Below are 26,753 nucleotides of genomic sequence, written 5' to 3'. Positions count from 1 at the left end.
GTCTGCTTTTATCACTTCTATTTAACATTGTACAAGAGGTTCTAGCCAGGACAATTAGGGTGAAAGGAAAAGCATCCAGATTGGAAAGAAAGAAGTAAAAGTATTTGTAGATGATATGGTCTGGTATACAGAAAATGCTAAGTAATCCTCTAAGAGATTACTAGAGCCAAATAAACAGCAAGGTTACTGGGTACAAAATCCGTTGGTGATAATTGCAATGAACAATCTAAAAAGTTAAGAAAACGATTCCACCCCCTGAACCTGTCCCCAAAGCCCCCTTTTCTCTGACTTCTTAGTAAGCCAAAGCAGCCCAGCCTAGGCTCATTTCCTTGTTTCACTGTCCCCAGCTTTAATAAACATCCTCTAAAATTAAAAAAAAATTCCACTTAGCATAGTGTCAAAAAGAGTAAAATACTTATACATAAATTTAGCAAAATGGCCCTCGCCGGTTTGGCTCAGTGTATAGAGCGTTGGCCTGAGGACTGAAGGGTCCTGGGTTCCATTCAGTCGAGGGCACATGTCTGGGGTTGCGGGCTTGATCCCCAGTAGGGGACATGCCAGAGGCAACCCATCAATGATTCTCTCATCATTGATGTTTCTATCTCTCTCCCTCTCCCTTCCTCTCTGAAATCAATAAAAATATATTTTTAGAAAGGTTTTAGCAAAATAAATGCAAAACTTACATTTTGAAAACTGCAAGACATTGTTGAAAGAAACCAAGTAACCAAAACAGTCTTGAAGAGAGTTGAAGGACTCACACTTCTGAGTTCAAACCTTAACCACAAAGGTACAGTAATCAAGACAGTGTAGTATTAGAGTAAGGATAGAAATATAGATCAGCCCTGGCCAGGTGGCTCAGTTGGTCCAAGTATCATCCTGATCTGCCAAGGTTTCGGGTTTAATCCCGGTCAGGGCACATACAGGAATCAGCCAATGAGTGCACGGATAGGTGGAACAACAAATTGATGTTTCTCTCCCTCTAAAAAGTCAATTTTAAAATTTCAAAAAAATATATAGATAGATCAATGGGATAGAATGGAAAGTTCAGAAATAATGCCTCATCTATCTGGTCATTTAATTGTCAACAAGAGTGCCAAGACAATTCAGTGCAGGAAAGAATCATCTTTTTAATAAATGGTTCAGCCCTGGGTGGTGTGATTTAGTTGGATGAATGTCACATTGAAAAGTTGCTGGTTTGATTCCCAGTCGGGGCACATACCCAGGTTGTGGGTTCAATCCCTGGTTGGGGCGCATGCAGAAGGGACTGATGTTTCTCTTTCATATTGATATTTCTCTCCCTTCTCCAAAATCAATTAAAAAAATTTTTTTTAAAGTTCATATTCCTTAAAATAAAATATTTCAAAGACAACTGGGTATCCACAAAAATTCATCAAAATTAAAAACGGTGCTTTTTAAAAAATATATTTTTTTATTGACTTCAGAGAGGAAGGGAAAGGGAGAGAGAAAAACATCAATGATGAGAGAGATCACACCCCGGTTGAACGACCCGTCCACGCCTTTATTTACTCCCACATTTATGTACTGACTTTATTCTGCCCAAGGAAGGAAGTGGCCCAAGAAAGGGTGGGAACCCCACGCGGCGCCGTTGTCATGGAAACACGTAGCTCCCAGCTCCCAACTACAACTCCCAGCAGCCCGCGCGGTTTCCGGCCGGCAAGATGGTGGCGCGCAGGAGGAAGGGTGCGGCGCGGGACGCCGAAGAGGGGATTCCGAGCCCCCCGGGCTACTCAGGTGAGGGGATGCGGGGCAGGTGAGGGGCCGCGGGACAGGTGCGGGGCCGGGTACAGCCAGGCTTCGCCCAGAGGCGGCTCGGGGGCGGCGTGGCCCGGCAGGGCGTGAGGCCCACGCGGCTCCCTGCATAGCCTCTCCCGGGACGAGCCCACCTTGGCCAGCGCCTCCCTTGGCGAACCCGCCTCTGTCCACACGCTCCCCGGGGCGGGCCCCACACCTGCCCCCCTCGGGGAGCACCTCTACTCCCCGCTGCCTCTGCGGCTCCGAGTCCGGCCCCGGCAGCTCTCACCTGGGCGGGTCCGTGCCCAAACCCCTCCCGTTGGGCAGCCACCGGTCTGTTCTCTGCATCTAGAAGTCTGTTTTTCTCTTTGTTTTTAAAATATCTTTATTGATTTTTAGAGCGAGGGGGAGGGAGAGAGAGAAACGTCGATGTGCTGTTTCTCGCTCGCTCCCTACCGGGGATCAGCCTGCAGCCCGCCACCCCCGCACGCGCCCTTGTCCGGGAGTCGGACCGCAACCTCCCGGTGCCCGGGAGGAAGCCCAACCAACTGAGCCACACCGGCCGGGGCTAAAGTCAGGTGTAAATCAGGTTTTGCCTCACACTCCTACACACCCCCAAATCTCTCCGGTGGCCACAGTTAGCGCCTAAAGGAAAACCCCAACTTGCTACCATTGACCCGGTGGCCCCAGGTGTTCTGGCGGGTGCAGACCTTCATTAGCTCCAGCTTTCTGTTCCGCTGAGGCAGCTCTTTACTCTTCGGGGATTTTGCACTTGGCGTGGCCTCTTGTCAGAGTTCCGCCACCCGCTGTGCCCGGACTGCGGCTCATTCCCTTCCGCCAGGAAGCCTTCCGGGTGGTTACCTAAGGCATCCAGAGGGCAGCCTCTTGCCACCACCCCCTGTGCTGCCTCCCCGTTTCTTTCCTGTCTGGTACAGCCTCCTTTTATGCTTGTTCCCTGTCTGTCTCTGCCACGGCAGCTGCTGAGTGCGGGGCTGCAGCTGCGTCCCCTGTGCTCTGAAGAAGGTGGTGGGAGGAACCGAAAACAGCCCCTAATTTTATGAGAATTAAAATGCATGGGAATATGAGCGATTTCCCAAATCATCCTCCAAATACAGGCGTAGGACCATAAGAGAACGTGTGAAGGCACAGACCAGGCGGGTCTCAGCTGGCAGGTAGGACTCCTCCGAGGAAGTGAGTGAGAACTTGAAGGACAGGTGGAGAGGAGAGGGTTGCTCTTTCCGGTAAAGGGTCCAGGTGTGTGAGGCCCGCGAGTCGGAGGAACAGAGAGAAGGCAGAGTGGCCTGCCAGCTGGTGGCGGGAGGAGGGGTGAGAAAAGGCCACAGAGGGGTCAGCACCAGCTGGGCTCCGGCCACGGGGAGGGTTTCGGTGTTTACCTCACACTTTCCTCGTTTCACTCCCCGCCTGTAATCATTGCCTCCTCTGTTAGCTCGGGGCCCCTCGTGGGCAGATTCTTGGCTCAAATACTGTCATAGACCGAAGAGCACCCTGCACAGGTCTCGCCTAGAGGAAGGGCTCAGTGAGGGGGGGGTGGGTGGGTGGACAGACAGATGGGACTAGAAAGGGGCAGCCTGACCCTGACGTTCACGCCATCCTTTCCTGCCCCATTTTCCTTCCAGCCGTTCCGATCAAGTTCTCTGAAGAGCAGAAGGCTTCCCATTACCTGTACATGAGAGAGCACAGAGTTCGAGACGGCGCCAAGTCTTCCTGGCCTCAGAAGAGGACGCTCTTTGTCCTCAATGTGCCCCCTTACTGCACAGAGGTGAGCTGGTGTCTCGGAGGCAGCCGCGGGCTCGGGTGGGGCTCTGGGCAGAGCCGTGCTTCCACTGCCCCCACCAAGGCCTGAGCGGTGAGATGGAGGCAGCTACCTGAGCCCTAAGGGCGGGCATCCAGAGGGCAGCCTCTCTCCTGAGATGTGTTTTTGAATAGTTTTTACTGATTTCAGAGCGGAAGGGAGAGGGAGAGCAGGAGAGAAACATCAGTGATGAGAGAGAATCATTGGTCGGCTGCCTCCTGCACACCCCACATGGGGTGTCCGCAACCCAGGCATGTGCCCTGACCGGGAAATGAGCTATGACCTCCTGGTTTATGGGTCGATGCTCAACCACCGAACCACACCGGCCGGGTTAAAGGTGTGTTTTTAAAAATATTAATGTTTTTAATTACCAAAAAAGTTTTTTATTACCTAGAATTATTTCTTTTTTTTTTTTTTTAAATATATTTTATTGATTTTTTACAGAGAGGAAGGGAGAGAGATAGAGAGCTAGAAACATCGATGAGAGAGAAACATCGACCAGCTGCCTCCCGCACATCTCCCACTGAGGATGTGCCCGCAACCCAGGTACATGCCCTCGACCGGAATCGAACCCGGGACCCTTGAGTCCGCAGGCAGACGCTCCATCCACTGAGCCAAACCGGCTTTGGCTACCTAGATTTATTTCAACTGCATGCTGTTTTCCCCTGTCCATAGTAAAAGATAGGAAAACTGTAAGAAAATAAAATTACTTCTAAATCTATCTAGACATGCCTATTTTTTTCTCTTCAAAGTTGGTAAATTTAGTATTATATAACTTTACAGAAGAGAAACTAATTTTGTTTTTTCAAAAAAGAAATAAACTTCTAAACTATTACAGTTTTTTTTTTATTTATTTTTTTATTTATTTTTTTATTTTCTTCCTACTTTATTGTTGGGGTCCAACCCCAGCGGGTCCAGGGGTCCCCAAAGGTGTGGACGGAGTCGGCGAAGAAGGAATGGCACAGGGTCAGCGTTCAGTTGATCAGCATAGCGAGGTTCTCCCTCCAGGATCTCCAGCCAGGAACTCCAGCCAAGTTCTGTAGCCATGTTCTCTTGCTAGGTTCTCCAGCCAGGGTTTCCAAATTCTCCAGCCAGGTTCTGTCGCCAGGTTCTATCCAGGTTCTTTTGCCATGTTCTCTCCAGTTTTTAAAATATGTTTTTTTTTTTATTGATTTTAGAGATGAGGGAAGAGGGAGAAATAGAAACATCAATGATGGGAGAGAATCATCTACCAGCTGCCTCATGCACACCCCACGCTGGGGATCGATCCTACAACCCCAGCAAGTGCCCTGGGAATGAACCCATGACCTCCTGGTTCATAGGTCAATGCTCAACCACTGAGCCATGCTGGCCGGGCTAAATGCTTACAATTAAAGAGAGAAAAAACCATTAAGAGGAGAGGGTGCCATTTTTAGCCTTTACTGAAGGCCTGGCCGGAAGTGTGCAGCCCTCAGCATTTCACAAACTGAGAAGCGGCATCACTTGCACCCAGAGATCCCTCGTCCCCCCGCCCTCCCCCCCCCCCCCCCCCCATTCCAGCAGCACAGGTTTCACTGTTTGTAAAAGGCAGGTTCAGGTGGTAAAACTTACTTGGTTGGCTCATAAAATCAGAATACTAGGAATAACTCCAAAAATGTCCCCGCCTATTCTTGCAATAATTTTCTTTTTACATTTAAAGCATTTGTTTATAGATTTATTTAGAACCCAATCCCTCTTTCGGTATCATTACCCGGAGAAAGTGATAGGAAAGACTGATCTTTCAGCAAGATGTACTTTCCAGCCAAAACCGGTTTGGCTCAGTGGATAGAGCGTCGGCCTGCGGACTGAAAGGTCCCAGGTTCGATTCCGGTCAAGGGCATGTACCTGGGTTGCGGGCACATCCCCAGTGGGAGATGTGCAGGAGGCAGCTGATCGATGTTTCTCTCCCATCGATGTTTCTAACTATCTATCTCTCTCCCTTCCTCTCTGTAAAAAATCAATAAAATATATTAAAAAAAAAAAATTTACTTTCCAATGAGAAATCCCTTCACTTTGGTGAGAAAGCCAGTGCGTTCGGGCATGTGCTCCCGCAGGATCCTGTCACAAAGCCAGAAAGCTTACGCCTGAATTCCGTCTCCCCCACCTCCTGAGGCCCTGCCAGTGGAAGGGTGGCTTCTTACCCCGTTGTTAACGTGTAAATTGACAAGGTTCTGTCCCGGGCGCTGGGAGGAGAGGATTGGAACCCGTGCTGAGGCCGTGGCTTGCCCAGACCCTCCCTGCGTGTCCCCGGTTCCGGCACAGACGTGGGATCCCGGATCTCCAGGGGCCGAGGGAGGCTCCTGGAAGGGCCTGCAGCCCTCACACTGTCCCTCCGCCTCGGCAGGAGTGCCTGGCCCGCCTCCTCTCCCCCTGTGGCCCTGTCCAGTCCGTGGAATTGCAGGGGAAGCCCGAGCTCACCGAGAGCCCCAAGGAGCCGAAGTCGAAGTTTTTTCACCCCAAGCCTGTTCCGGTAAGCCTCCGTTCCTGGGGTCTGCCAGCATGGGGCACGGGGGCTAGGGCAGGGACCCCGTGAGGGGACGGTGATGCTGGGGGACGGAGGGACTTTCAGGGCCTGTCCTATGGCTCTAGGCCAGACATGTGGTCCAGGAGGCCTGGCAGGTAAACCGCTCCACTCCTTACCCCAGACTTGCCACTACCTTTAGCTTCCTGCCGCCGCTCTCCAGTGTCCTGAAAGCTCAGGGTCCATCTCTTCCCCCCCACACCCCTACCCCGAGGGCCTCCCTGAGCCCCACTGTCATTCCCTGTGGCCTGGAGCTCACGCCTCCTGCTGCAGTGGAATTGGAACTAGTCTGCGCCCTGTGTGTCCGTCCATTCCTGGCCAGGGGTCAGCATACTGTTCCCCGAGTCCCTCCCATAACAGAAGAAAGGCCTGGTGGGAATGGGCACAGTGGGTAACTAGGGGCACAGTGGGTAACTAGGGGCACAGGTGGGTAACTAGGGGCACAGTGGGTAACTAGGTGCTCAGGTGGGAAACCAGGGGCACAGTGGGTAACCAGGGGCACAGGTGAGTAACCAGGGGCACAGTGTGTAACCAGGGGCACAGGTGGGTAACCAGGGGCACAGTGGGTAACTAGGGGCACAGTGGGTAACTAGGTGCTCAGGTGGGAAACCAGGGGCACAGTGGGTAACCAGGGGCACAGGTGGGTAACTAGGGGCACAGTGTGTAACCAGGGGCACAGGTAGGTAACCAGGGGCACAGTGGGTAACTAGGGGCTCAGGTGGGAAACCAGGGGCACAGTGGGTAACCAGGGGCACGGGTGGGTAACTAGGGGCACAGTGTGTAACCAGGGGCACAGGTGGGTAACCAGGGGCACAGTGGGTAACTAGGGGCTCAGGTGGGAAACCAGGGGCACAGTGGGTAACCAGGGGCACGGGTGGATAACTAGGGGCTCAGTGGGTAACTATGGGCACAGTGGGTAACTAGGGGCACAGTGGGTAACTAGGGGCACAGTCGGTAACTAGGGGCACAGTGGGTAACTAGGGGCACAGTGGGTAACTAGGGGCACAGTCGGTAACTAGGGGCTCAGGTGGGTAACTAGGGGCTCAGTGGGTAACTATGGGCACAGTGGGTAACTAGGGGCACAGTGGGTAACCAGGGGCACAGTGGGTAACCAGGGGCACAGGTGGGTAACCAGGGGCACAGGTGGATAACCAGGGGCACAGTGGGTAACCAGGGGCACAGTGGGTAACTAGGGGCTCAGTGGGTAACCAGGGGCACAGTGGGTAACCAGGGGCACAGGTGGGTAACTAGGGGCTCAGGTGGATAACTAGGGGCTCAGTGGGTAACTATGGGCACAGTCGGTAACTAGGGGCACAGTGGGTAACTAGGGGCACAGTGGGTAACCAGGGGCACAGTGGGTAACCAGGGGCACAGTCGGTAACTATGGGCACAGTGGGTAACCAGGGGCACAGTGGGTAACCAGGGGCACAGTGGGTAACCAGGGGCACAATGGGTAACCAGGGGCTCAGTGGGTAACCAGGGGCACAGTGGGTAACCAGGGGCACAGTGGGTAACTAGGGGCACAGTCGGTAACTAGGGGCTCAGTGGGTAACTGTGGGCTCAGTGGGTAACCAGGGGCACAGTGGGTAACCAGGGGCACAGTCGGTAACTATGGGCACAGTGGGTAACCAGGGGCACAGTGGGTAACCAGGGGCACAGTGGGTAACTAGGGGCTCAGTGGGTAACTAGGGGCACAGTCGGTAACTAGGGGCACAGTCGGTAACTAGGGGCTCAGTGGGTAACTATGGGCACAGTGGGTAACTAGGGGCACAGTCGGTAACTAGGGGCTCAGTGGGTAAATGTGGGCTCAGTGGGTAACTAGGGGCACAGTGGGTAACTAGGGGCACAATGTGTAACCAGGGGCACAGGTGGGTAACCAGGGGCACAGTGGGTAACTAGGGGCTCAGGTGGGAAACCAGGGGCACAGTGGGTAACCAGGGGCACGGGTGGATAACTAGGGGCTCAGTGGGTAACTATGGGCACAGTGGGTAACTAGGGGCACAGTGGGTAACTAGGGGCACAGTCGGTAACTAGGGGCTCAGTGGGTAACTAGGGGCACAGTGGGTAACTAGGGGCACAGTCGGTAACTAGGGGCTCAGGTGGGTAACTAGGGGCTCAGTGGGTAACTAGGGGCACAGTGGGTAACTAGGGGCACAGTGGGTAACCAGGGGCACAGGTGGGTAACCAGGGGCACAGGTGGGTAACCAGGGGCACAGGTGGATAACCAGGGACACAGTGGGTAACCAGGGGCACAGTGGGTAACTAGGGGCTCAGTGGGTAACTAGGGGCTCAGTGGGTAACCAGGGGCACAGTGGGTAACCAGGGGCACAGGTGGGTAACTAGGGGCTCAGGTGGATAACTAGGGGCTCAGTGGGTAACTATGGGCACAGTGGGTAACTAGGGGCACAGTGGGTAACCAGGGGCACAGTGGGTAACCAGGGGCACAGTCGGTAACTATGGTCACAGTGGGTAACCAGGGGCACAGTGGGTAACCAGGGGCACAGTGGGTAACCAGGGGCACAATGGGTAACCAGGGGCTCAGTGGGTAACCAGGGGCACAGTCGGTAACTAGGGGCTCAGTGGGTAACCAGGGGCACAGTGGGTAACCAGGGGCTCAGTGGGTAACCAGGGGCACAGTGGGTAACCAGGGGCTCAGTGGGTAACCAGGGGCACAGTCGGTAACTATGGGCACAGTGGGTAACTAGGGGCACAGTGGGTAACCAGGGGCACAGTGGGTAACCAGGGGCTCAGGTGGGTAACCAGGGGCTCAGGTGGGTAACTGGCACACAGCCATCCTGCCTGTGGATTAGGGACAACCTCCTGGTTATCTTCATGTTCAGGGACAGCCCTGCACATCTCCGCTGGTCCAGTGACAAGTCAGGCTGCGGGCAGGGGCACCCCTGGTGCCGGGCGTGAGTGGCTGGGAGAACGGGAAGGACCCAGCGCTGTGACATCTCCCTCCCTCCAGGGCTTCCAGGTGGCCTACGTGGTGTTCCAGAAGCCGAAAGGGGTGTCGGCTGCCTTAGCCCTGAAGGGCCCTTTGCTGGTCTCGACAGAGAGTCACCCCGTGAAGAGCGGCGTTCACAGTCAGTGCTTCCGGGAGGCGGGGGGTGGGGTACCTCCTTCCCGGGCCCTGGGTGAGTGGGTGGGGTCCTTGTGGGGGCAGCATCACCGTGTTCGCTTGCCCTGAGAGCAGCGTGTGGGAGACCTGAGCCTGGCACTGGGGGGCACAGGTGGGGCCCAGCTTGCCACCACTAGAACCTTCCTTACCGAACCCTGGCCAGTCTCCATGCCTGTGGCCCGTGTGCGATAAGCCAGCTGGCCCGGCGGGTCCTGGGGTTGCCCGCACGTCACCTGAGGAGGCCTGTGTCCCTGGCTCCTCCCTCAGAGTGGATCAGTGACTACACAGACTCCGTGCTGGACCCGGAGGCCCTGCGAGTGGAAGTGGACACATTCATGGAGGCGTACGACAGGAAGATGGCCGAGGTAGGGCTTCGCGGGGGGCCGCACATCACTGTCGCAGTGGGGAAGGCGGTGCCACGGGTGTGGGGTGGCTCCTGAGGGGGCGGGGGAGGCAGCTGACCTGGTCACCATGCAGTCTAGACCCCCTTTCCCTGCTGAGTCCGGTCACCTGAGCTGGTGGCATCTAGTCACTAGGTCTGTAGAGGAGGAACGGTCCGAGACTGGAGGAGGCACCTTCGCTGCTGGGGGCGGAGTGGGCAGCAGGTGCCCCTGGGTGCCCAGGTTCTTCCCAGCAGGCTCCCGAGGCTGCGGGCGGGTCCCCGGCCATCACAGGGTCATGTCCTTGCAGGAGGAAGAGAAGGCCAAGGAGGAGGAAGGCGTCCCGGACGAGGAGGGCTGGGTGAAGGTGACGCGCCGTGGCCGGCGGCCCGTGCTGCCCCGGACGGAGGCAGCCAGCCTGCGGGTGCTGGAGAGGGAGAAGCGGAAGCGTGCCCGCAAGGAGCTGCTCAACTTCTACGCCTGGCAGCACCGGGAGACCAAGATGGAGCGTAAGGGCACCCCCAGCCTGTCCGCCAGCCCCCCTAGCCTTGAGCCCCAGCTGCCTGGGCAAGGCCTGTGGCCAAAGCACAGAGCCCCAGAGGCAGGCGCTGGACCTGGGTTCTGGGCCAGGGTGTCCTGAGGCCCAGACTTTCCAGCAGGCTTTGGGTTTGGGATCCCAGCCCGGCAGCACCTGTGTGCTGGTCCCACAGTTGCTCCCTAGAGGTCGCTGTGGGGTCCTCTGGGTTACTTAGGGCTGTAGAGGCACCTGGGATGTAGGACCCACAGCCAGACCCCTGAGCAGTTGTGCTGGGGCCAGACTGCAGGAGGAAAGAGAGAGAGAGAGAGAGAGAGAGAGAGAGAGAGAGAGAGAGAGAGAGTGTGTGTGTGTGTGTGTGTGTGTGTGTGTGTGTGGCCTCAGGTGCTGGCTGTGGTGCAGAGGCTGCTGCGGAGAGGGTGTGTGTGGCCAGGCAGACTCATGGGGGCAATGGGGCGCGGCTCCCACAGGCACGTTGTCTGATCCTGGCCGTTCCCCCTTCCCCTCACGCCCCAGATCTAGCGCAGCTGCGCAAGAAGTTCGAGGAGGACAAGCAGAGGATTGAGCTGATGCGGGCCCAGCGCAAATTCCGTCCCTACTGAGCCGCATGGACAGGGTGGTGGGGATGGCCAGCGAGGACATGAAGGCCTGGATGCTCCCAGACTGCCCAGGCCCGGGAGCTGCCACGTCAAACAGCACCAAGAATCAGCCCACAGGCGGCGGGTAAAGGACAGTGCCACCCTCAGCCCTTGTCTTCAGCAGCCCCGAGCCCGGAGCTGGTGAGCCTGCTCAGCATGAGGACTTGGCTCTCAGGAGCCACCGACCCAGGAAGTGGTTCCTGCTGCTCCTGTCTCCTCCCAGTCTGTCTGGATCTTCCGCTAAAAGATAAGTGTCCGCCATGTTCTCCCCTTACCCTCAGTGGCCAAGCCCCCGCAGCCGTGAAAGCCTCAAAGGCAGTGAGAGAGAAAAGAATAATTTATTCATCCAGGCAGGCACAGGAAAGGCGCAAGAGCTGCTGGCTGCAGGCCGGGCGGCCTATCGAGTCTTCCTGCACTCCCAGCTCACTGCTGGTTTCCAGCCACAACACAGACCCCGAATCCAGACACGATCTCCCCTGTGAACTCACAAATGTTGGAGACAGAAATCGCACCCCACACCTCTGCTCTGCCAGCTCATGCGGCTCAAGACCAGTGAGGCCTGGTCCCATGGTGCCTGGCCTGGCTGGGGCCCCTAGAGCTGGGCGTCCGGTGGTGTGGTGAGCACAGGTCTCTGGCCCTGGGCCCAGGGCTACAGCTGGGCTGGGATCCTGTTCCTGCTCTGTAAGAAGGAGCCAATGATACTGGCCATGTGATCGGGTTGGTTCATGTGAACGTAGTGGTTGCCTGGAACTTCCACAAACTGGAACCGCTGGGGAAGGAGGGGGACAGGTGGTGAGTGGTGGCTCCAAGGGCCCCCCTGGTGGGGCTTTCCTGGGGTCTGCTGCCTCCCTGTGGTTCATGGCGTCCCTGGGTGATTCAGGCCTGGCTGTAAGTTCATGAGAAAGGCCTCTGGGAGGGAAGTGTGCCAGCCCTGGGGGCCTGGGCATGCTGAGCGGTGAGCTGGGGGAAGTAGGCTGGGCAGAGCAAGTGGCGGTGCTGCTGCTCTGTCCGACCCGCCAGGGAGGGAGGCGACAGACAGGACGGGAGGGCACCGCCAGTGGCCACCCAGCCACACAGGCTTCCCGTTTCCGGGGCCAGGTGCTCCCCAGGAACAGTCAAGCACAAGTCCCAGCCCTCCTGCTTGGGGCCCACCTCCACCTGCAGCAAGCACCCAGCACACAGTGAGGGGAGTGGCCATCTGTTCCCATTTGGGACCCTAGGAAACTGGGATGGCTGCTGGCTGAGTCGGGCCTGGCCCCTGGGTGTGAGGACAATAAAGTCGGGAGAGTCTGCCAATGAACAGTCTACTCTGTGCTGGTTTACGTTGCCCACAGCTGGGAGTGAGGCCTGGTAGCTCGGGGGCACCTGGTAGACCTGGGGCTGAGCCAGACCAGGAGTCTCAGTGGTTAGAGCACCGGCCTGTGGACTAAAGGGACCCAGGTTCAACATGCCCGGGTTACGGGCTTGATCCCCAGTAGGGGGTGTGCAGGAGGCAGCCAATCAATGATTCTCATCATTGATGCTTCTATCCCTCTCCCTTCCTCTCTGAAATCAATGAAAATATATTTTAAAAAAGAAGAGGTAGCATGGTGGAGCCCCGAAGGGCATGATGCCCCTCCATACCCCAGCCACTTTGAGCCCCACACCTACCTCTCCTAGGGCAGATTTCAGCTGGTCAGTCATGAACAGTATGAGCCCCTTGTCAGCATCATATTCTCTCCTCACGTCAAAAAATCCTTCGGTTGCTCTGGAAAGCAAGAAACCAGGGTTCATCTCAGGTCCGCCTCCAGCAGTGCCCTGCACCCTGGCCTGAGCTATCTCCCCCTCGTCCACAGCTGGGTCCCTTTGAGTTCACGTTTAATTCAAGATTCAGCCACTCAGTACCCACCCACACTTGAAGTCCCAGTTTGCCCGTGGTCACAGCCAGTGAATGTAGAGCCAGTGAACGGTTTGAGTCTGTACTTTTTCTTTCTTTTTTAAGAAAAGTATTTTTATTGATTTTTAGAGAGAGAGAAACATCAATTAGCTGCCTCTTGCATGCTTGCTACTGCGGATCTAGCCCTAGGCATGTGCTCTGACCGGGAATTGAACTGGCAAACATTGGTACATGGGTTGACGCTCAACCACTGAACTACACTGGCTGGAATTTCTTTTTCTTTTTTTTTTTTAAATAGCTTTACTGAGATAATTTCACCCATTTCAAGTGTATAATTCCTTGGTTTTAAATATATTCAGTTGTGCAACCACCAGTAGTTAATTTTAGAGCATTTTCATCACCTCAAAAAACATCCCAAACCTGTGTGTGTGCTCTCCCACACACAACTGCAGGCCTAGCTGACGTTCTGTGCAGAGTCCCTCCCTGGGCCTGCGTGGGAGGGGAGTCCCCTGGTGCAGACTCCGCGCTGGCTTCCTCCACGGAGCCGAATGCTTCAGGGTTCGTCAGTGCCAGAGCACGGGTCAGTGCTTCCTTTTTAGGACAGAAACAGTCGGTGGTGGACAGACGTCGGGGTCGCCCCACCTTGTGGTGGTTATGAGGAATGCTCTGGACCATCGTGCACTAGTGTGGGCCTGACAGGCCTGCACCTGGGAGTGGGACTGCCCAGCCAGGGGGGCCCTGTGGTAGCTGCTTGAGAGGTGCAGACTGTTTGCCACCGTGGCCGCACCACTGGACAGTCCCATCGCTCTGAGGGCTGGGGCTCCGGCCATCCGCCAACCACTGCGCTCAGGTGACAGTAGCCACCCTGGCGGGTGTGCAGCGGTTTGGATGTGCCCGTCTTGAGTGCATACTCTCTAGACCAGCGTGGGCAAACTATGGCCCGTTTGAAATGAATAAAACTAAAAAAAAAAAAAAGACCGTAACCTTTTATGTAATGATGTTTACTTTGAATTTATATTAGTTCACACAAACACTCCATCCATGCTTTTGTTCCGGCCTCCGGTCCAGTTTAAGAACCCATTGTGGCCCTCGAGTCAAAAAGCTTGCCCACCCCTGCTCTAGACCCTGTGCTTGGCACCAGAGACAGAAGTGTCCCTGGAGGTCACAGATCCTGCCTTGGGCATGGACGGTGCAGGGCTGCAGTGCGGAGGGAAGAGGGGAGTGGCATCTAGGCCACAGTAAAGGGTGTTCACTGCTGTGAGACCCTGAGGTGCTGGCCTGGGGGAGAAAGGCAGGCAGGAGCGGCAGCATAGGGTGGGGTGCCCTCCACAGTAGCCTGTTGAAAGGTGTGCTGCCCAACCAGCCGCGGAGGGCTTCCCAAGCGAGTGGCAGTGGGAGGCCTGCAGGTCCCTGGTGCTCACGGCGGCTGCTGGGCTCAGACTTACTTGATGAGCAGCATGTGGGCCTGCAGCTTCTTGACGGCGTGTGCGCACAGCTCCTTGCTGATGAAATCGAAGGTGTGCTCTGGCTGCAGAGGCAAGAACCACAGTGAATCATTTCTCATCCTCACCCGAGGATCTGTTTTCTTTTTTAAAATATATTTTTATTGATTTCAGAGAGGAAGGGAGAGAGATAAAAATCAATGATGAAAGGATCGTTGATCAGCTGCCTCCCTCACGCCCCCGACTGGGGACTGTCTGAGCCAGCAACCCAGGCATGCGCCCTGATGGGGAATCAAACTGACCTGGTTCAATTCCTGGCCGGGCTCAACCATTGAGCCACACTGGTGGGCATTTAAAAAAAAAAAAAAAATTTATTGCCCTAGCTATCCGGTTTGGCTCAGTGGGCAGAGCGTCGGCCTGGGGACAAGGGTCCCTGGTTTGATTCTGGCCAAGGGCACAAGCCCGGGTTGCTGGCTTGATCCCCAGTGTGGGGTATACAGGGGGCAGCCGATCAGTGATTCTCATCATTGATGCTTCTGTCTCTCTCTCCCTCTCCCTTCTCTGAAATCAATAAAAATATTTTTAAAAAATATATTTTATTTATTTGGGAGAGAAAACAGTGTGTGAGAGAAACATCAATGGGTTGCCTCCCATACGCACCCCAACCAGGCATCAATTCTGTGACCTGGGTATGTGCCCTGACCAGGAATCTAACTAGTGACCCCTCAGTGCATGGGATGACGCTCCAACCAACTGACCCGCACTGGCCAGGCACCGGGCACTGCTGTGGGTGAGACCTGTCTCTTGGCCCTGGGGAGCCTGGTGGGGCACCTCACCCACCTACCCCAGGACGGAGCCCGGGGCCCAACCACACCCCCTTCCCCAATGGGCCTCTCACTGCCACAGGCTGGAGGCCTTTCCCCCTAAATCTTTCTGGGCTCGCGGCTGCCCATCCTAACGGTGTTTCCCAGACTCTTACAGCCCGGCGTGGCCGAGCGACTGAAAGCAGAGGGGTCTGGGCTACGTTTGGGCCTAGACTTTAGGTCTCAGGTGTGGCCCTTCCCACTCCCTTTCCTGGTCCACAGGCTGCCCTGCCAGCCTGGCCCTGGGCTCTGCCAGCGCAGCCCACCTGCCTGCTCAGACAGTTGCCATGAGACAGTGCAGAATGATGCCCACAGTCCCTGCTGGCCTCCGATAGCCCTGACCACCGTCTGACCATTACGATGGCTGGGCCTGTGCTGCCCCACAGTCACCCCCAGCCGCCGGGGACTGTGGTGCGGGAAGGGGAGCTGGGCCACAGTGGGATGCACTGCCCTGTAAACCGCACACTGGACTTTGAAGACTTGATAAGAAAAAAGTCAACGATCTTAATGTTCTATATTGATTACATGCTGAAGTGACAACATCTTGGATACCCTGAGTTAAAAGTATTGAACGTGACTTCACCTGTTTCTCTTTACTCTTTTAATATGGCTCCTGGGGAGGTGAACTTAAGGAGGCTCACATACTTCTGTCGCGCTGGGTGCTCTAGTCTGAGCCCTCTGAGGGCACCGGGTCTCCCATGTCCGAGCTCAGCGGGCAGCTGACAGGATCAGGGTGTACTCAGTGGGTTAATGCACGAAGGCTCCGGAAGGACCCACTAAGCTATTGTGTTCATGGCCGTGAAGACACGATTCCTATGAACACACGCTGGCCACAGCCCGCAAACTCACTGCCTGCTCTGCCTGGACCCCTCCCAGCCATTTCCTACTCTTCAGACTAAGATAACCTTGGGTGCTTCCCACAGACAGGTTCCCGTGTCCCTCGCGGATGAACGGAGTAGCCGTGCAGTGGCTGCTCGCCGGCCTAAAGGAATGCATTCTGACACAAGATACAACACGGTGGACCTGGAGGACATTCTCTAAGTGAAATAAGCCGGACACACAAGGCCACACACGGCATGACTCCACTTACGTGGGGTCCCTAGAGCTGGCAAATTCAGAGAACAGAACGCGGTCGCCAGGTGCTGGGGTGGGGGGAGTATGTGGTTCTGGGTAAGGAGTTTATACTGGGGAGATGTGAAATGTTGGGGTGGTGGTGGTTGCATGGCATCATGGATATGTTTTATGCCACTGAATTGTGTACTTACAAATGGATGGAAAGGATAAATACTGTGCTATGTACATTTCTCCACAAGAGAGGCCGACAGGCACGTGAAGGGGGGAGGGCGGCGGCACTCACCCAGGCGATCCTCCGGTCTCTGTTCAGCACCAGGCCTGGGAGGGAAGCACAGACGGTGTGGGTCAGGGCCAGGGCGAGGCCTCGCCTCCGCTGCCCTGGGAGCCTGGCCCTTCTCGCCAGGGCTCGCTTCTTCAGCCTGGACTGGAGGGATCGTCCCCGACATGCCCTTGGGGTTCCGCTGGGGCAGAGCTCGTCCGCCACCACCTGGCCACGAGCCATGTGGCCACCCCGGGGCCTCCCCGGCCACCCCAGAGGGATGCGCAGAAGGATGGACGTAGGAACAACTGCCCGTCCTGGCCTCAGAGTCTCTGAGAACCTTAAATGACCCTGCGGGTCTTCAAACACCATAAAGTACCCAACAGTGAGGAATCACATCGCCACTCGTCAGAGAACTTGAGCAAAAAGAAAGGTTGGAGGGTCGAAAGGTTGGTGAGTGCTCCCGGCTCCAGGCCGAGCCTGGGTTCTCGGCTGCAATCCCGATGGTGGACAGCTTGGCCTCACCAGGGAGGGCGGATGCCATGCTAAACCACACCTGGCAATGTCCCCTCAAGAAATGGCTGCCGGGAGGGCCGGGTAGCTCAGCTGGGTAGAGGTTGTCCGGTTTCGCCAAGGCTGCGGGTTCGATCCCCGGTCAGGGCACAAACAAGGGTCAACCAATGAATGCATAAGTGGAACAACAAATCAATGTTTGTCTCCCTTCCCCTCTCTCTAAAATTAATTTTTAAAAAAACGAAAACATCAATCAACTCATCAATGCATCTGTCCCTTGTAGAACTTCCTTTGGTTTGGAAAAGCAAACAAAACTGTTAACTCTCAATGACAAAGTGCTAGGGGCATCTTTTGTCCTGATACTTGATCTCTGAGCCCAGGTCCTGACACAGCCCGGACCCCTTGGAATTTCCTGAGCGACAGGATGGGAGGGGTCCCCTGGAAGATGAAGCCGTGCTCCGGGGAGAGGGGAGGGCTGGGATGGAGTTCATCAGCCAGGCCTGTGTGATGAAGCCTCCATACAATCCTTGGAGCACAGGACCTGACCTGAGAGGCAGGCCGGGGAGCAGCGGTGCGGGGAGGAGGCAGCCTGCAAGCCCCACGCCTGCCCCGCGCAGCTGCCATGCGGCTGGGCCTGTGCAGTGTCCTGTACAGTGACCCAGGGGTGAGCAAAGGTTTGCTGAGCTCTGTGAGCCATTTGAGGAAATTATTGAACCCGAGGGTGTGGGAACGCCAGTTACAGCCAGTTGGTCAGAGTACAGGTGACAGCCTAGTGTGGGCATCTGCAAGCGAAGGGGCCCTGGGCCCTGCGGGTCCTGCTGCAGCCCTGGGCAGGGACAGGAGGCAGCGTGGCTGCTGGGAGCAGGGAGGACCAGGGGGCCGAGGAGCGTTGCCACCCCAGCCAGCAGGCCCCAGTGGAGGCTTTCTGACAACTAAGGAGGCCCAAGTTCAAAGGTAAGAGAATAACCTCAGGAAGCCTTTCCACCGCTCCCTCCCTCTTCCGCTGCGGGGCCAAGGTCACAGACTCCAGCCACAGTGCCAGTCCTGGCGGCGGGCCGTGCCAGCAGCTGCTGCTCGTGGGAAACAGAATGTTGCCAGGCCTTCCCATTTTTCAACAGAAACTGGTAATTCCATTTTTGCATAAAACCTTTGTTTTATATATGAACAACCTGTTCAAACTCCCCTCCAGGCCAAATGTTGGGGTTTAAACTACACAAGTGAAACCAATCGTGCCTGAAACCCCGGGGCCACGCAGCCTGTGGGGAGGGCTCGGTCCCCGCGGTGGCAGGTGGCAGGGGCTGGGCACTGCAGTCATTAGGGAACCAGAGCTGGGTTCTCCCCTCAGGCCAGTCCCTCCAGCTGTTCCCAGAGGCCTAGGCCCATCAGAGGCAGCACGCAAATAAGAAGGTGGCCAGGGACCCGGCCCTCTCCACTCTGCTCACGGCCCCCTGGTTCTCCCACAGGCCTTGGCCGGCACCTTTCTTCTCCCAGGCCACCTCATCCTGGATTCCCTGTGACCACGCCCTCACCTGCACCACTTTGCTCTGCTCAAAAGTCACCTCCTCCAGGAGGCCCACCCAGCCCCTTTACCTGAATGTCACACTGCAAGCTCCGCCCACCTCCTGCGCCTCCACACCCTGTTCTGCATCCTGCTAGCTCCGGCCTCCCCCAAGGGAGCATGCACACAGCCAAGGGCCACCAGGAAGCTCGGACAGAGGCATCGCAGAGTGTCACAGCCCTGCCAGCACCTGACCTTGGTTTTCTGGCCTCCAGAACGGAGAGGTAAGCCCCGGGTTGTGGGATTTGTAACGGCAGCCCTAGGAAGCGAACGCAGAGTTCAGAGGGGTCAGGTCCAGTGATGGAGGTGTCCCAGTCCCCTGCCCTGCTCCAGGACGGATGGGGGCTGTCAGGGTCTCGGGGGGGGGGGGGGGTGCGGGGAGGCAGCTCCCCCAATGTCACTGCCCTGTGCCTGTGGCGTCTGGGAACCAGCCTGGTCTTCTTTTAGGCTAACCCAGGGCCCAAAGGGCCACGACCACTGCAGAGGGGCTGGTCCCCACACACTGATCCAGGCAACTGCCACTCCGCCTCCTCCTCTCCCACCCCCTGGTCATCGGGTTCAGCGTCTGTGCTCATCTCTGCACGTGACCCTGGCCTGGCCTAATCGGCTTCCGTGCCTCCCGATTAGCCCACTTCTGCTCCAGGGGCCCCCTGGGTGCGCATCTGTGTGGGCACGTGGGGAGCCTGGCCCAGGCCCTCTGCCCTCTGTCCATGAGGATCTGCAGGGAGGAGTAGGCAGAGGCTCCAATGATAACTGACAATCCCCCACCACAGGTCAGACTGGCGGCCGAGGTAAAACAGTACCCAGTCCTGTCCAGTCCCTTTGACCTCTGGCTTCTGCAATTTCTGGAAAACAATACGAGAGAGCAGGCCTCTGGCTTCTCTTGAGCAACTGGAAATTTTGACCAAACTAGGCAGGAGTTCCTACCATAAGGACAGGCTGGGCCAGTTCCACAGCCCCCACCACTCTCTATCGCTCACTCCCAGCAGCCGGTTAACTCTGCAACTTGCCCAGCGCCCACAAGCTTTGGATTCTGACCCCGCCTCCCTGGTACTTTATAAACTGGAGTCGCATTCAGCCGGGCTGGGGGCGGGCACAGAGCTCTCTCCATAAAGGTTTCCTGCCGGGCTGACCAGCAACCCCTGAACGACGGATGAACAGGTGACAGCTTCGCTGTCGAGAGAGGGCTAAGGGACCACCTGGCTGATAGCAGCCAGGCAGCCTCGCAGCCTCGACTGCCTGCCTCACTAGCCTTTTATTGTAGCAGCAGCTTGAGATAAAGTTTATCTTTTAGACGCAATCAGTGGGGTAAGTAATCTTGGGAGGACACAGGTGTTAACACTGTCCCCTAGGCAAGGGCATCCGAGGGTTAAGTGTAAGGATTCCAGTAAACACCCGGGGTCTGCACGAGCACAGACTTGTTTGGAAAGGTCAAGGGATAATTAGGGGTGCTCCCCTAAGTCGGAACACCCACAAACAGGGCAGGCAGCCTTCCGCACACTCCCCCTTTCTCAGACTGTCCTCCTTACAAACTTTCCAGCCGAGTCTCCTGTGGTCCCCAACAGTTTCCTGAATGAATGTAACGGGAAGCGAAGCAGACAACGCGGGCCCGGCCCTCCATCAGCTCCACTTCTCCCGTTCAAAGCCACTCGGCCCCTTAGGACACCCTCAAGGCCCAGCCTCGGACACGGGCACCCGCCACAAGGACCCGCAGAGCGAGAGCCTCCGGGGTGTGCAGCACGTCTGACGGCACCAGTCACTTGGCCTTGCCGAGCCTGTTTCTCCTGCTCCAAACGGGCTGAGCAGAGGGCAGTGGAGGATTAAATGAGATGCTACTTGCAAAGCACATAGGATCACGCCTGGCCCAAGACAAGCTTGGTTGTTATGGCTCCTCACCAAGAACCGTGCCGATGAGCGGGCCGGGCGGTGAGCGCTTACCTGCGGGCACCTGGGTGGCTCCCCGCTGCAGCAGCAGCTCCCCGCACTCCTCGCCCACGTGGCTGTTATTCTTCAGGAACCTGGGGAGACGGAGGGTGCTGGGTGCCGTGGGGCAGGAGGGGCCAATGGGCAGGAGAGGGCAGGGAAAGGGAGGCCACCCCGCCAGGACACAGGCGGGTGGAGGGGCTGTTACATCCGTGGGGGCGGGGTGTTTCCACGGAGCCCTGCCCACCAGGCACGGACAGGTGCTGGAGACCCAGGTGTGTCAGCCAGCGTGCTCACCCCCGACCTGCGGTTACCCACAGCGCAGGGGGTCGGGACAGGCTTCAGTGGAAGTGCCACCTGGCTGAGGCCCAGAGGAGGGCAGTGAGCCAGGGCCCGGGACAGGCCTGGGGAGGAGCCCAGAGGGAGCAAAGGTGCTGAAGGAGAGAGTGTGCCAGGGGAGAGCAGGGGGCGTCGCTGCACAGGGGAGAGTGAGGCAGATGCAGTTGCAATGGTGCCAGGGAGCCTGAGGCCCAGGTGGGCACAGAGAGAAGCAGGCTTGGTGTGGACTTGCCACCGAAGCTCCTTCCTCCGGCCCCATGACTGGCTCCTCCCATGTCCTCCCACCGTCTCCCCCAACCCACCTCGCCATGGCACCCACCTCTGCAGCATCTCCTCCGGGCTGAGCGCGCGAGAGGGCTCCTGGGCGGCCTGCTCCACCTGCAGCGTGTGCTCTATCACCTTCCGCTTGTAGGTCAGCAGGTTCTCCAGTTCCTAAGTATTCGTGGTTCTCTGGGCAGCGCCCCCCATGCAGACAAGGGCCCGCCCCTCCCCCAGCCCAGGCTCTGCCCTCAGCAGCCCCTGGCCATGCCTTCTGACCCAGTGTGGGTTTGTGCAGGACCAGGCCTGCTAGTTAACCCTTGACCCAGAGCTGGCTGCCTGCCTGGCCACAGCTGGCCCCGCCCAGCCTGCCTGTGGTGGGGCGGCCGGAGGCTCAGCTGGGATGACAGCTGGAGGGGCAGCTTAGACGATGGAGGGGAACATGTCCGGAAAGTCAGGGACCACCTGGTGGTTGGAATGATGCTTCAACCAGAATTCACCTGGTTAACTAATGCGGTCACTCTGAATGGAGGCGTGGAGACTGGCGGGGGGTGCAGCTTGCCCCTGAGTGTACCCCTTTCCATCCTCCTCACCCCGGGAAGAGGCTGGAGTAGCGGGGGGGAGGGGGGGCGCATGCGCAACACTCTGCTGAGAGCACAGGGAGGATCAAGCAGTCAGCAGCCCCGGGCACTGTGTTTGTCAGCTCAGCGGGTGAAGCAGATGAAAATGCCAGAGTGGCAGCCACCATCTCCTCGGACCGGACCCTCACGATAACCCACGGATGATGCTCCAAGCTTACTGCGCTCTTGCTAAGCCGGGATTGGGCACGTGGCTTAGCATAAAAAAGACACCATGGTTCTTGCCCTTACGGAGTTTATAGTCACTTAACAGACAAGAGAACTGAAACTGACAGCGAGGAGCCGAGCCCTCGGAGCAGAGCAACAACGTCAGAGCTGCAGGGCGCCTCCCGGCTCCGCGTCCCCTGACCATGAGTGCCCTCCGCCCCTCCCTGTACGGACCAACCGAGTCACACTGGCCAGGGCCCAACCTCCTCATTTTTTGTTTGTTTTTGTTAATCCTCAATCCTCACTTGAGGATATTTATCCATTGATTTTTATTTATTTTTTTAATACTTTTTAAAAATCATCACCTGAGGATATATATATATATATATATTTTTTTTCTTTTGTGAGGATATTTTTCCATTTATTTTTTAGAGAGAATGGAAGGAAGGGAGGGAGGGAGGGAGGAAGAGAGAGAGAGAGAGAGAGAGAGAGAGAAACATCGATGTGAGAGAGACACATCGATTGGTTGCCTTTGCACATGCCCCAACCAAGGCCGGGGAGTGAGCCTGCAACTGAGGTGCATGCCCTTGACTGGAATCGAACAGGGACCCTTCAGTCCGCAGGCCGACACTCTATCCACTGAGCCAAACCGGCCAGGGCCGACCTCCTCATTTTGAATCGGTGAGAAAACTGAGGCCCAGAGAGGCCAAGGGTCACACAGCAGCACACGGCAGAGCCAGGGCTCAGAGGCAGGGACAGTGCTGGCGGCTGTCACTGGTGGCGGTGGGGGAGGGTCAGCACCTCCCCCCCAGCCCACACCCAGAGCTGCTGCGCCATGTCACCCGGCACACAGGCCTCTGGCTGAGTGTGAGCTCGGCAGCCGGTGTGTCCCAGAGCTTCCTCGCTCACACCCACCGCTCCTGCTCTGTCCCACCCCCCGCACTTCCGGGCTGACCTGGCATTTTGCAGATCCCTCCCCACCCCAAGCAGTGCAGCAGCATAGCTCTGTGCTGTGTGTGTGTGTGTGTGTGTGTGTGTGTGTGTGAGAGAGAGAGAGAGAGAGAGAGAGAGAGAGAGAGAGAGAGAGGCAGACTCCTCCTGTCTACCCTCTGCCACTCCCCCCACTTCCCTGCTACCCACCACAGGAGACAGTGCCCAGGGCCGGCCCCATTCTTACATTAGAGTCCAGCACAAACGGGGATGAGTCCAGCAAGATGAGCTTATCCACCATCTCGGGGAACATACAGGAAAACTAGGGTGCGGCACAAAAGGGGAGAATGAAGAGGAGAGGCGCTTGAAGGGAAAGGGACTCAAACTTTCCCCTGGTGTTTCCTGAAACACCTCTCAGGCTGGGGCCAGGGTGCTGACCGAGAGGCCGGAACAAGACCCTCTATCCCTCAGGGCACCTTCCTCTCCCCTGCCCACCCCGTCCGCACCCAGCACCCAGCACCCAGCTCCGAAGCCCGGGGTGGCTGCGTTCGGGGCTCTGTCTGCCACAGCGATTACTGCTGGGAGCTACCAAGCCGCTGGCACAGCTAATGAAACGCTGACCCGAAACTCGTGGCCCCAAGAGGCGCTTCCTGTGCCAGGTAACTTCCTCCTCCTGCTCCCCCCCCCCCCCCCCCCCCCCCGCCGCCCCCACTTGGAGGAGCACCCACGGCGGCCAGAGGTGACCATTGCAACACCTTCTACTCACCATTCCACCCACAGTGCCACCTAGGAGACAAAACAGCAGTGGCTGAAGCTCCCCAGCCATCAAAACCCTACCAGGCTTCCTCCCAGCTCCTCTCCCACCAGTGATGGGGCTCCTGCCAAACTTGGGGCTCCCTCCCTGGGGCCAGATGGCCCCTTCATCAGACCTGACCACTCAGGGGGCCATATTTCCCTCATCAAATTGGGAGACAACTGCCCGGCAGGCGTGGCTCAGTGGTTGGGTGTTGACCTATGAACCAGGAGGTCACGGTTTGATTCCAGTCAGGGCACAGGCCCGGTTTGTGGGCTCGATCCCCAGTGTGGGGCGTGCAGGAGGCAGCCGGTCAATGCTTCTCTCTCATCATTGACATTTCTATCTCTCCCTCTTCCTTCCTTTCTGAAATCACTAAATATATATTTTTTTAAAAATTGGGAGACAACTACCTCCTGGGCCATAGATGCCTCAAGGGAGTTACCTGAGCCCAAAAGCCTCAGTGTCCTAAGGTCAATGTCGAATGAACCCCTTCATTTCCCTTGAAGTTCCCAGAAGTGCAGGGGAAAGGGACCCGAGTACCAACCCCCCTCCCTCGCAGCGCCCCCACCCCCACCCCTGCAGGAGCCCCCCCCCCGGCCCAGGCCGCGTGTACTCACCAAAACTGTGGCCCATGATGGAGAAGCGATCCCACTTCAAGGCTGAAAGCACAGAGCCAGGTCTGGGGTCCAGCCTTCCCCCCCTCTGTCCCAGCATCTGGGGCGCCCCCCTCAGGGGCAGACCCCGCAGGAGGGAGTGGGCCCTCGGGCCGGCCTCCTCCAGCTTCCCTGTCACCCAGGGATTCGGGGCAGAACTGGGGCCTGACGCAGGTCACCCCCAGGCCAGCCTTGCTTCCTGGCTACCACACTCACTCCCACCGTGAGAGGGGGTGCCCCGCTCCCCAACACTCTCTGCCTCTTACTCACCTGCTGAGACTCTCCGGATCTCACCCACGAAGTTTTGATAGTAATAGGGAAGGCCTGGGCTGTAGTGGGACGAGAGCCCGTGGCCCCCGAAATCCATGGCCACGTAGTAAAAGTCTGAGGCGGAGGGAAGAGGGAGGCGACGTGTCGGACTGGCCTCTCCCCTCTCACTCCCCCGCAGCCCTGCCCCTCGCCCCCGCCTTCCTCCCGCCCAGCCCACCTCTTGGGAGGAGAGGGATGAGTCTGTCGAAGGAGTTGGCATTGTCCAGCCAGCCGTGCAGGCAGAGGACTGGGGAGGCCTTCTGGGAGCCCCAGGCTTTGGCAGCGATGTGGCCCCAGGGCACAGCCATCTTCAGCTCCGAGAACAGACCTGAAAGCCATCGGCTCAGTCCTGGAGCCGCACTTCAGAGCCCTTGGTCTGGGCCCAGCCCCTCACCCCCACTGGAGGGCATCAGCGACACCCAGGATTCCTGTGCTGCCCCCACGGTGACGGGGAGAGACCCGGAGGTGGGCCTGGGGATCCCCAGGGGAGGGGAAGAGAAACTGGGTCCACCGAGTGAGGAAAACCTTGGAAGGGCTTCACCACAGAACTTTCCAGAATAGTCTGGGGGGGAGGGGTTGGCTAGCTCTGGGCTCTGCCACGTGCTGGCTGTGCAACTGTGGGCAAAGTGATGAAAACCCAGCCTCGGTTCCTTTTCTGTAAACTGGAGTGAACAGTAATAGTAATAATAGCCAACATCTTCCGAGTCTTTGCTGAGGGTGAGCTGCAGTGGCCCATCTCCCACATCTTCACAGTAAGTTATGCATCCATTTGTTCAGCCACACAAGTATTAAGGCTGGTTCTTAATGTTAAGAACCTCCCCTCCAGCCCTAACTGGTTTGGCTCAGTGGACAGAGCGTCGGCCTGCGGACTCAAGGGTCCCAGATTCGATTCCGGTCAAGGGCATGTACCTGGGTTGCAGGCACATACCCAGTGGGGAGTGTGCAGGAGGCAGCTGATCGATGTTTCTCTCTCATCGATGTTTCTAACTCTCTATCTCTCTCCCTTCCTCTCTGTAAAAAATCAACAAAACATATATATTTCAAAAAAAAACCCCAAAACCCTCCGCAGACCGGGAAACTGAGGCATGCGGTGCAGTACAGGCCCCGAGGTCACAGGGAGGGAGAGCTGGAGCCGGACTCAGCGCCGGACCCCCTGTGACCCCGCCCCACGCTGCCGCCGGCGGTCGGGGCTGCTGGCTCCTCCGCCCGGAGCGGCCCCTCTACCCTGCTGCCCTCCCCACGGGGTTGGGGACCTGCACCCCTAAACTCCCGGGAGCTTAACTTCCTCCCTGGGACTCCCGTGTCCCACCCACCACCCCTGCCGACCCGGCTCGGAGTCGCCACGCGAGGGAGGGCGGCGTGGCCGGCGAACCCTCCCCTCCTGCCCCCCGCGGGCCCTGGGAGTGGGCGGGCGCGTGGCAGCGCGCGGGTGGCTCCCCCTCCCGCTCGGGTCTAAGGGTCCCTGGACAGGGGGTCCTCACTCATAGCGCCCGCGATCGCGCGGCGGCCGTCGCTGTCCGCCTGGAGGTCGCGCCCAAGAGCAATGACGCCTATTTCAGGCCCTACCGGCCCCGGCCCCGCATAGGCCCCCGCCCCGCATAGGCCCCGCCCCGCATAGGCCCCGCCCCGCATAGGCCCCGCCCCGCCCCGCCTTCAGGCCCGCCCCCGCATAGGCCCCGCCTCCCAACCAGACACCGCCCCTCAAGGCCCCGCCTCCTGCCCCAGCCCCGCACAAGCCCCGCCTCCCTGCTCCGCCCCGCACAAGCCCCGCCTCCCTGCTCCGCCCCGCACAAGCCCCGCCTCTTGCCCCCGCCCTGCCCCTCGGCAGGAGGACCCTCCTGGAGCGCGCCGAGCTCGCTGGCTTGTCCGGTGCAGCGCCAGCCTTCGGGGCGCCGCGTGCGGTAGGAAAGTGCGCTCGTCGCGGGGAGGCTGTGAGCCGGGCGGCTGGAGAGCCCGGGATTGTGGCCCAACGGCCTCCAAAACTCCGGGCTCCGTCCGGGCCGTGTCGCGGGAGCGGAGAAGGCTGTGCTTGGCACGTGGGTGATGGGACCCCGGTCCCTGGGCTGTGCCCACGGCCGCCGGGCCCGCGGGGGACCTGGAGCTGCAGCTGGGGAAGCAGCCGCAGGGATCTGGGCAACCCCTGGGCCCTCATCGGCCTGCACCTTAGGTCTGAGCGTGGGGTGACTTTTGTTTAACGTCCACCGGGGCTGCACCGCGTTCCCACCGGGGCTGGGCCCAGCAGTCAGCGCCTGGCAAGAACCAGCCTTAGTAGTGGTGTCGGCTGAACGGAGGAAGGCATCCCAGTAAAATGAGGGCATGAAGGACTCCTTCCCCATGAGGCAGGATTAGACAATGAGGTTGGGCCTGAAAAGGATCTAGAACAGTGGTCCCCAACCT

The 26,753-nt window shown here is 57.8% G+C and overlaps 2 protein-coding genes across 2 annotated transcripts; one reads left to right on the top strand and one right to left on the bottom strand.

The window, feature by feature from the left end:
• Positions 1-1,666: 1,666 nt before the first annotated feature.
• Positions 1,667-13,631, top strand: RRP7A (ribosomal RNA processing 7 homolog A). The gene is made up of 7 exons (XM_070411243.1): positions 1,667-1,752; positions 3,390-3,532; positions 5,928-6,053; positions 9,073-9,190; positions 9,493-9,590; positions 9,916-10,114; positions 10,657-13,631. Exons 1-7 carry the CDS (start codon positions 1,680-1,682, stop codon positions 10,740-10,742), a joined length of 843 nt encoding a protein of 280 aa, XP_070267344.1. The 5' UTR covers positions 1,667-1,679; the 3' UTR covers positions 10,743-13,631.
• SERHL2 (serine hydrolase like 2) lies at positions 11,098-25,935 on the bottom strand. Its single transcript, XM_070411242.1, has 12 exons — positions 25,838-25,935; positions 24,535-24,684; positions 24,318-24,431; positions 24,012-24,053; positions 23,365-23,384; positions 22,846-22,920; positions 20,945-21,057; positions 20,302-20,381; positions 16,317-16,351; positions 14,100-14,182; positions 12,429-12,525; positions 11,098-11,547 (listed from the first exon to the last, which is right to left on the bottom strand). The coding sequence occupies exons 1-12, from the start codon at positions 25,839-25,841 to the stop codon at positions 11,428-11,430; spliced, it is 933 nt and encodes a 310-aa protein (XP_070267343.1). The 5' UTR covers positions 25,842-25,935; the 3' UTR covers positions 11,098-11,427.
• Positions 25,936-26,753: the final 818 nt, after the last annotated feature.

The sequence above is a fragment of the Myotis yumanensis genome, unplaced genomic scaffold (genome assembly GCF_028538775.1).
Source record: "Myotis yumanensis isolate MYYU_CA2020_CCGP unplaced genomic scaffold, mMyoYum1.0.hap1 SCAF_3, whole genome shotgun sequence".
NCBI classification, from domain to species: domain Eukaryota; kingdom Metazoa; phylum Chordata; class Mammalia; order Chiroptera; family Vespertilionidae; genus Myotis; species Myotis yumanensis.
Note: the sequence above shows the minus strand (reverse complement) of the source record. Positions and strands in the feature narration are given on the sequence as shown.

Coding starts and splice junctions, on each gene's coding strand:
- RRP7A (XM_070411243.1), top strand. CDS start 1,680: ATGGTGGCGCGCAGGAGGAAGGGTGCGGCGCGGGACGCCGAAGAGGGG. Junction 1,753..3,389: donor GAGCCCCCCGGGCTACTCAG/GTGAGGGGATGC, acceptor TTTTCCTTCCAG/CCGTTCCGATCAAGTTCTCT. Junction 3,533..5,927: donor TGCCCCCTTACTGCACAGAG/GTGAGCTGGTGT, acceptor CCGCCTCGGCAG/GAGTGCCTGGCCCGCCTCCT.
- SERHL2 (XM_070411242.1), bottom strand. Junction 24,054..24,317: donor GATCCGGAGAGTCTCAGCAG/GTGAGTAAGAGG, acceptor CTGTGCTTTCAG/CCTTGAAGTGGGATCGCTTC. Junction 12,526..14,099: donor GCCCACATGCTGCTCATCAA/GTAAGTCTGAGC, acceptor CTTGCTTTCCAG/AGCAACCGAAGGATTTTTTG.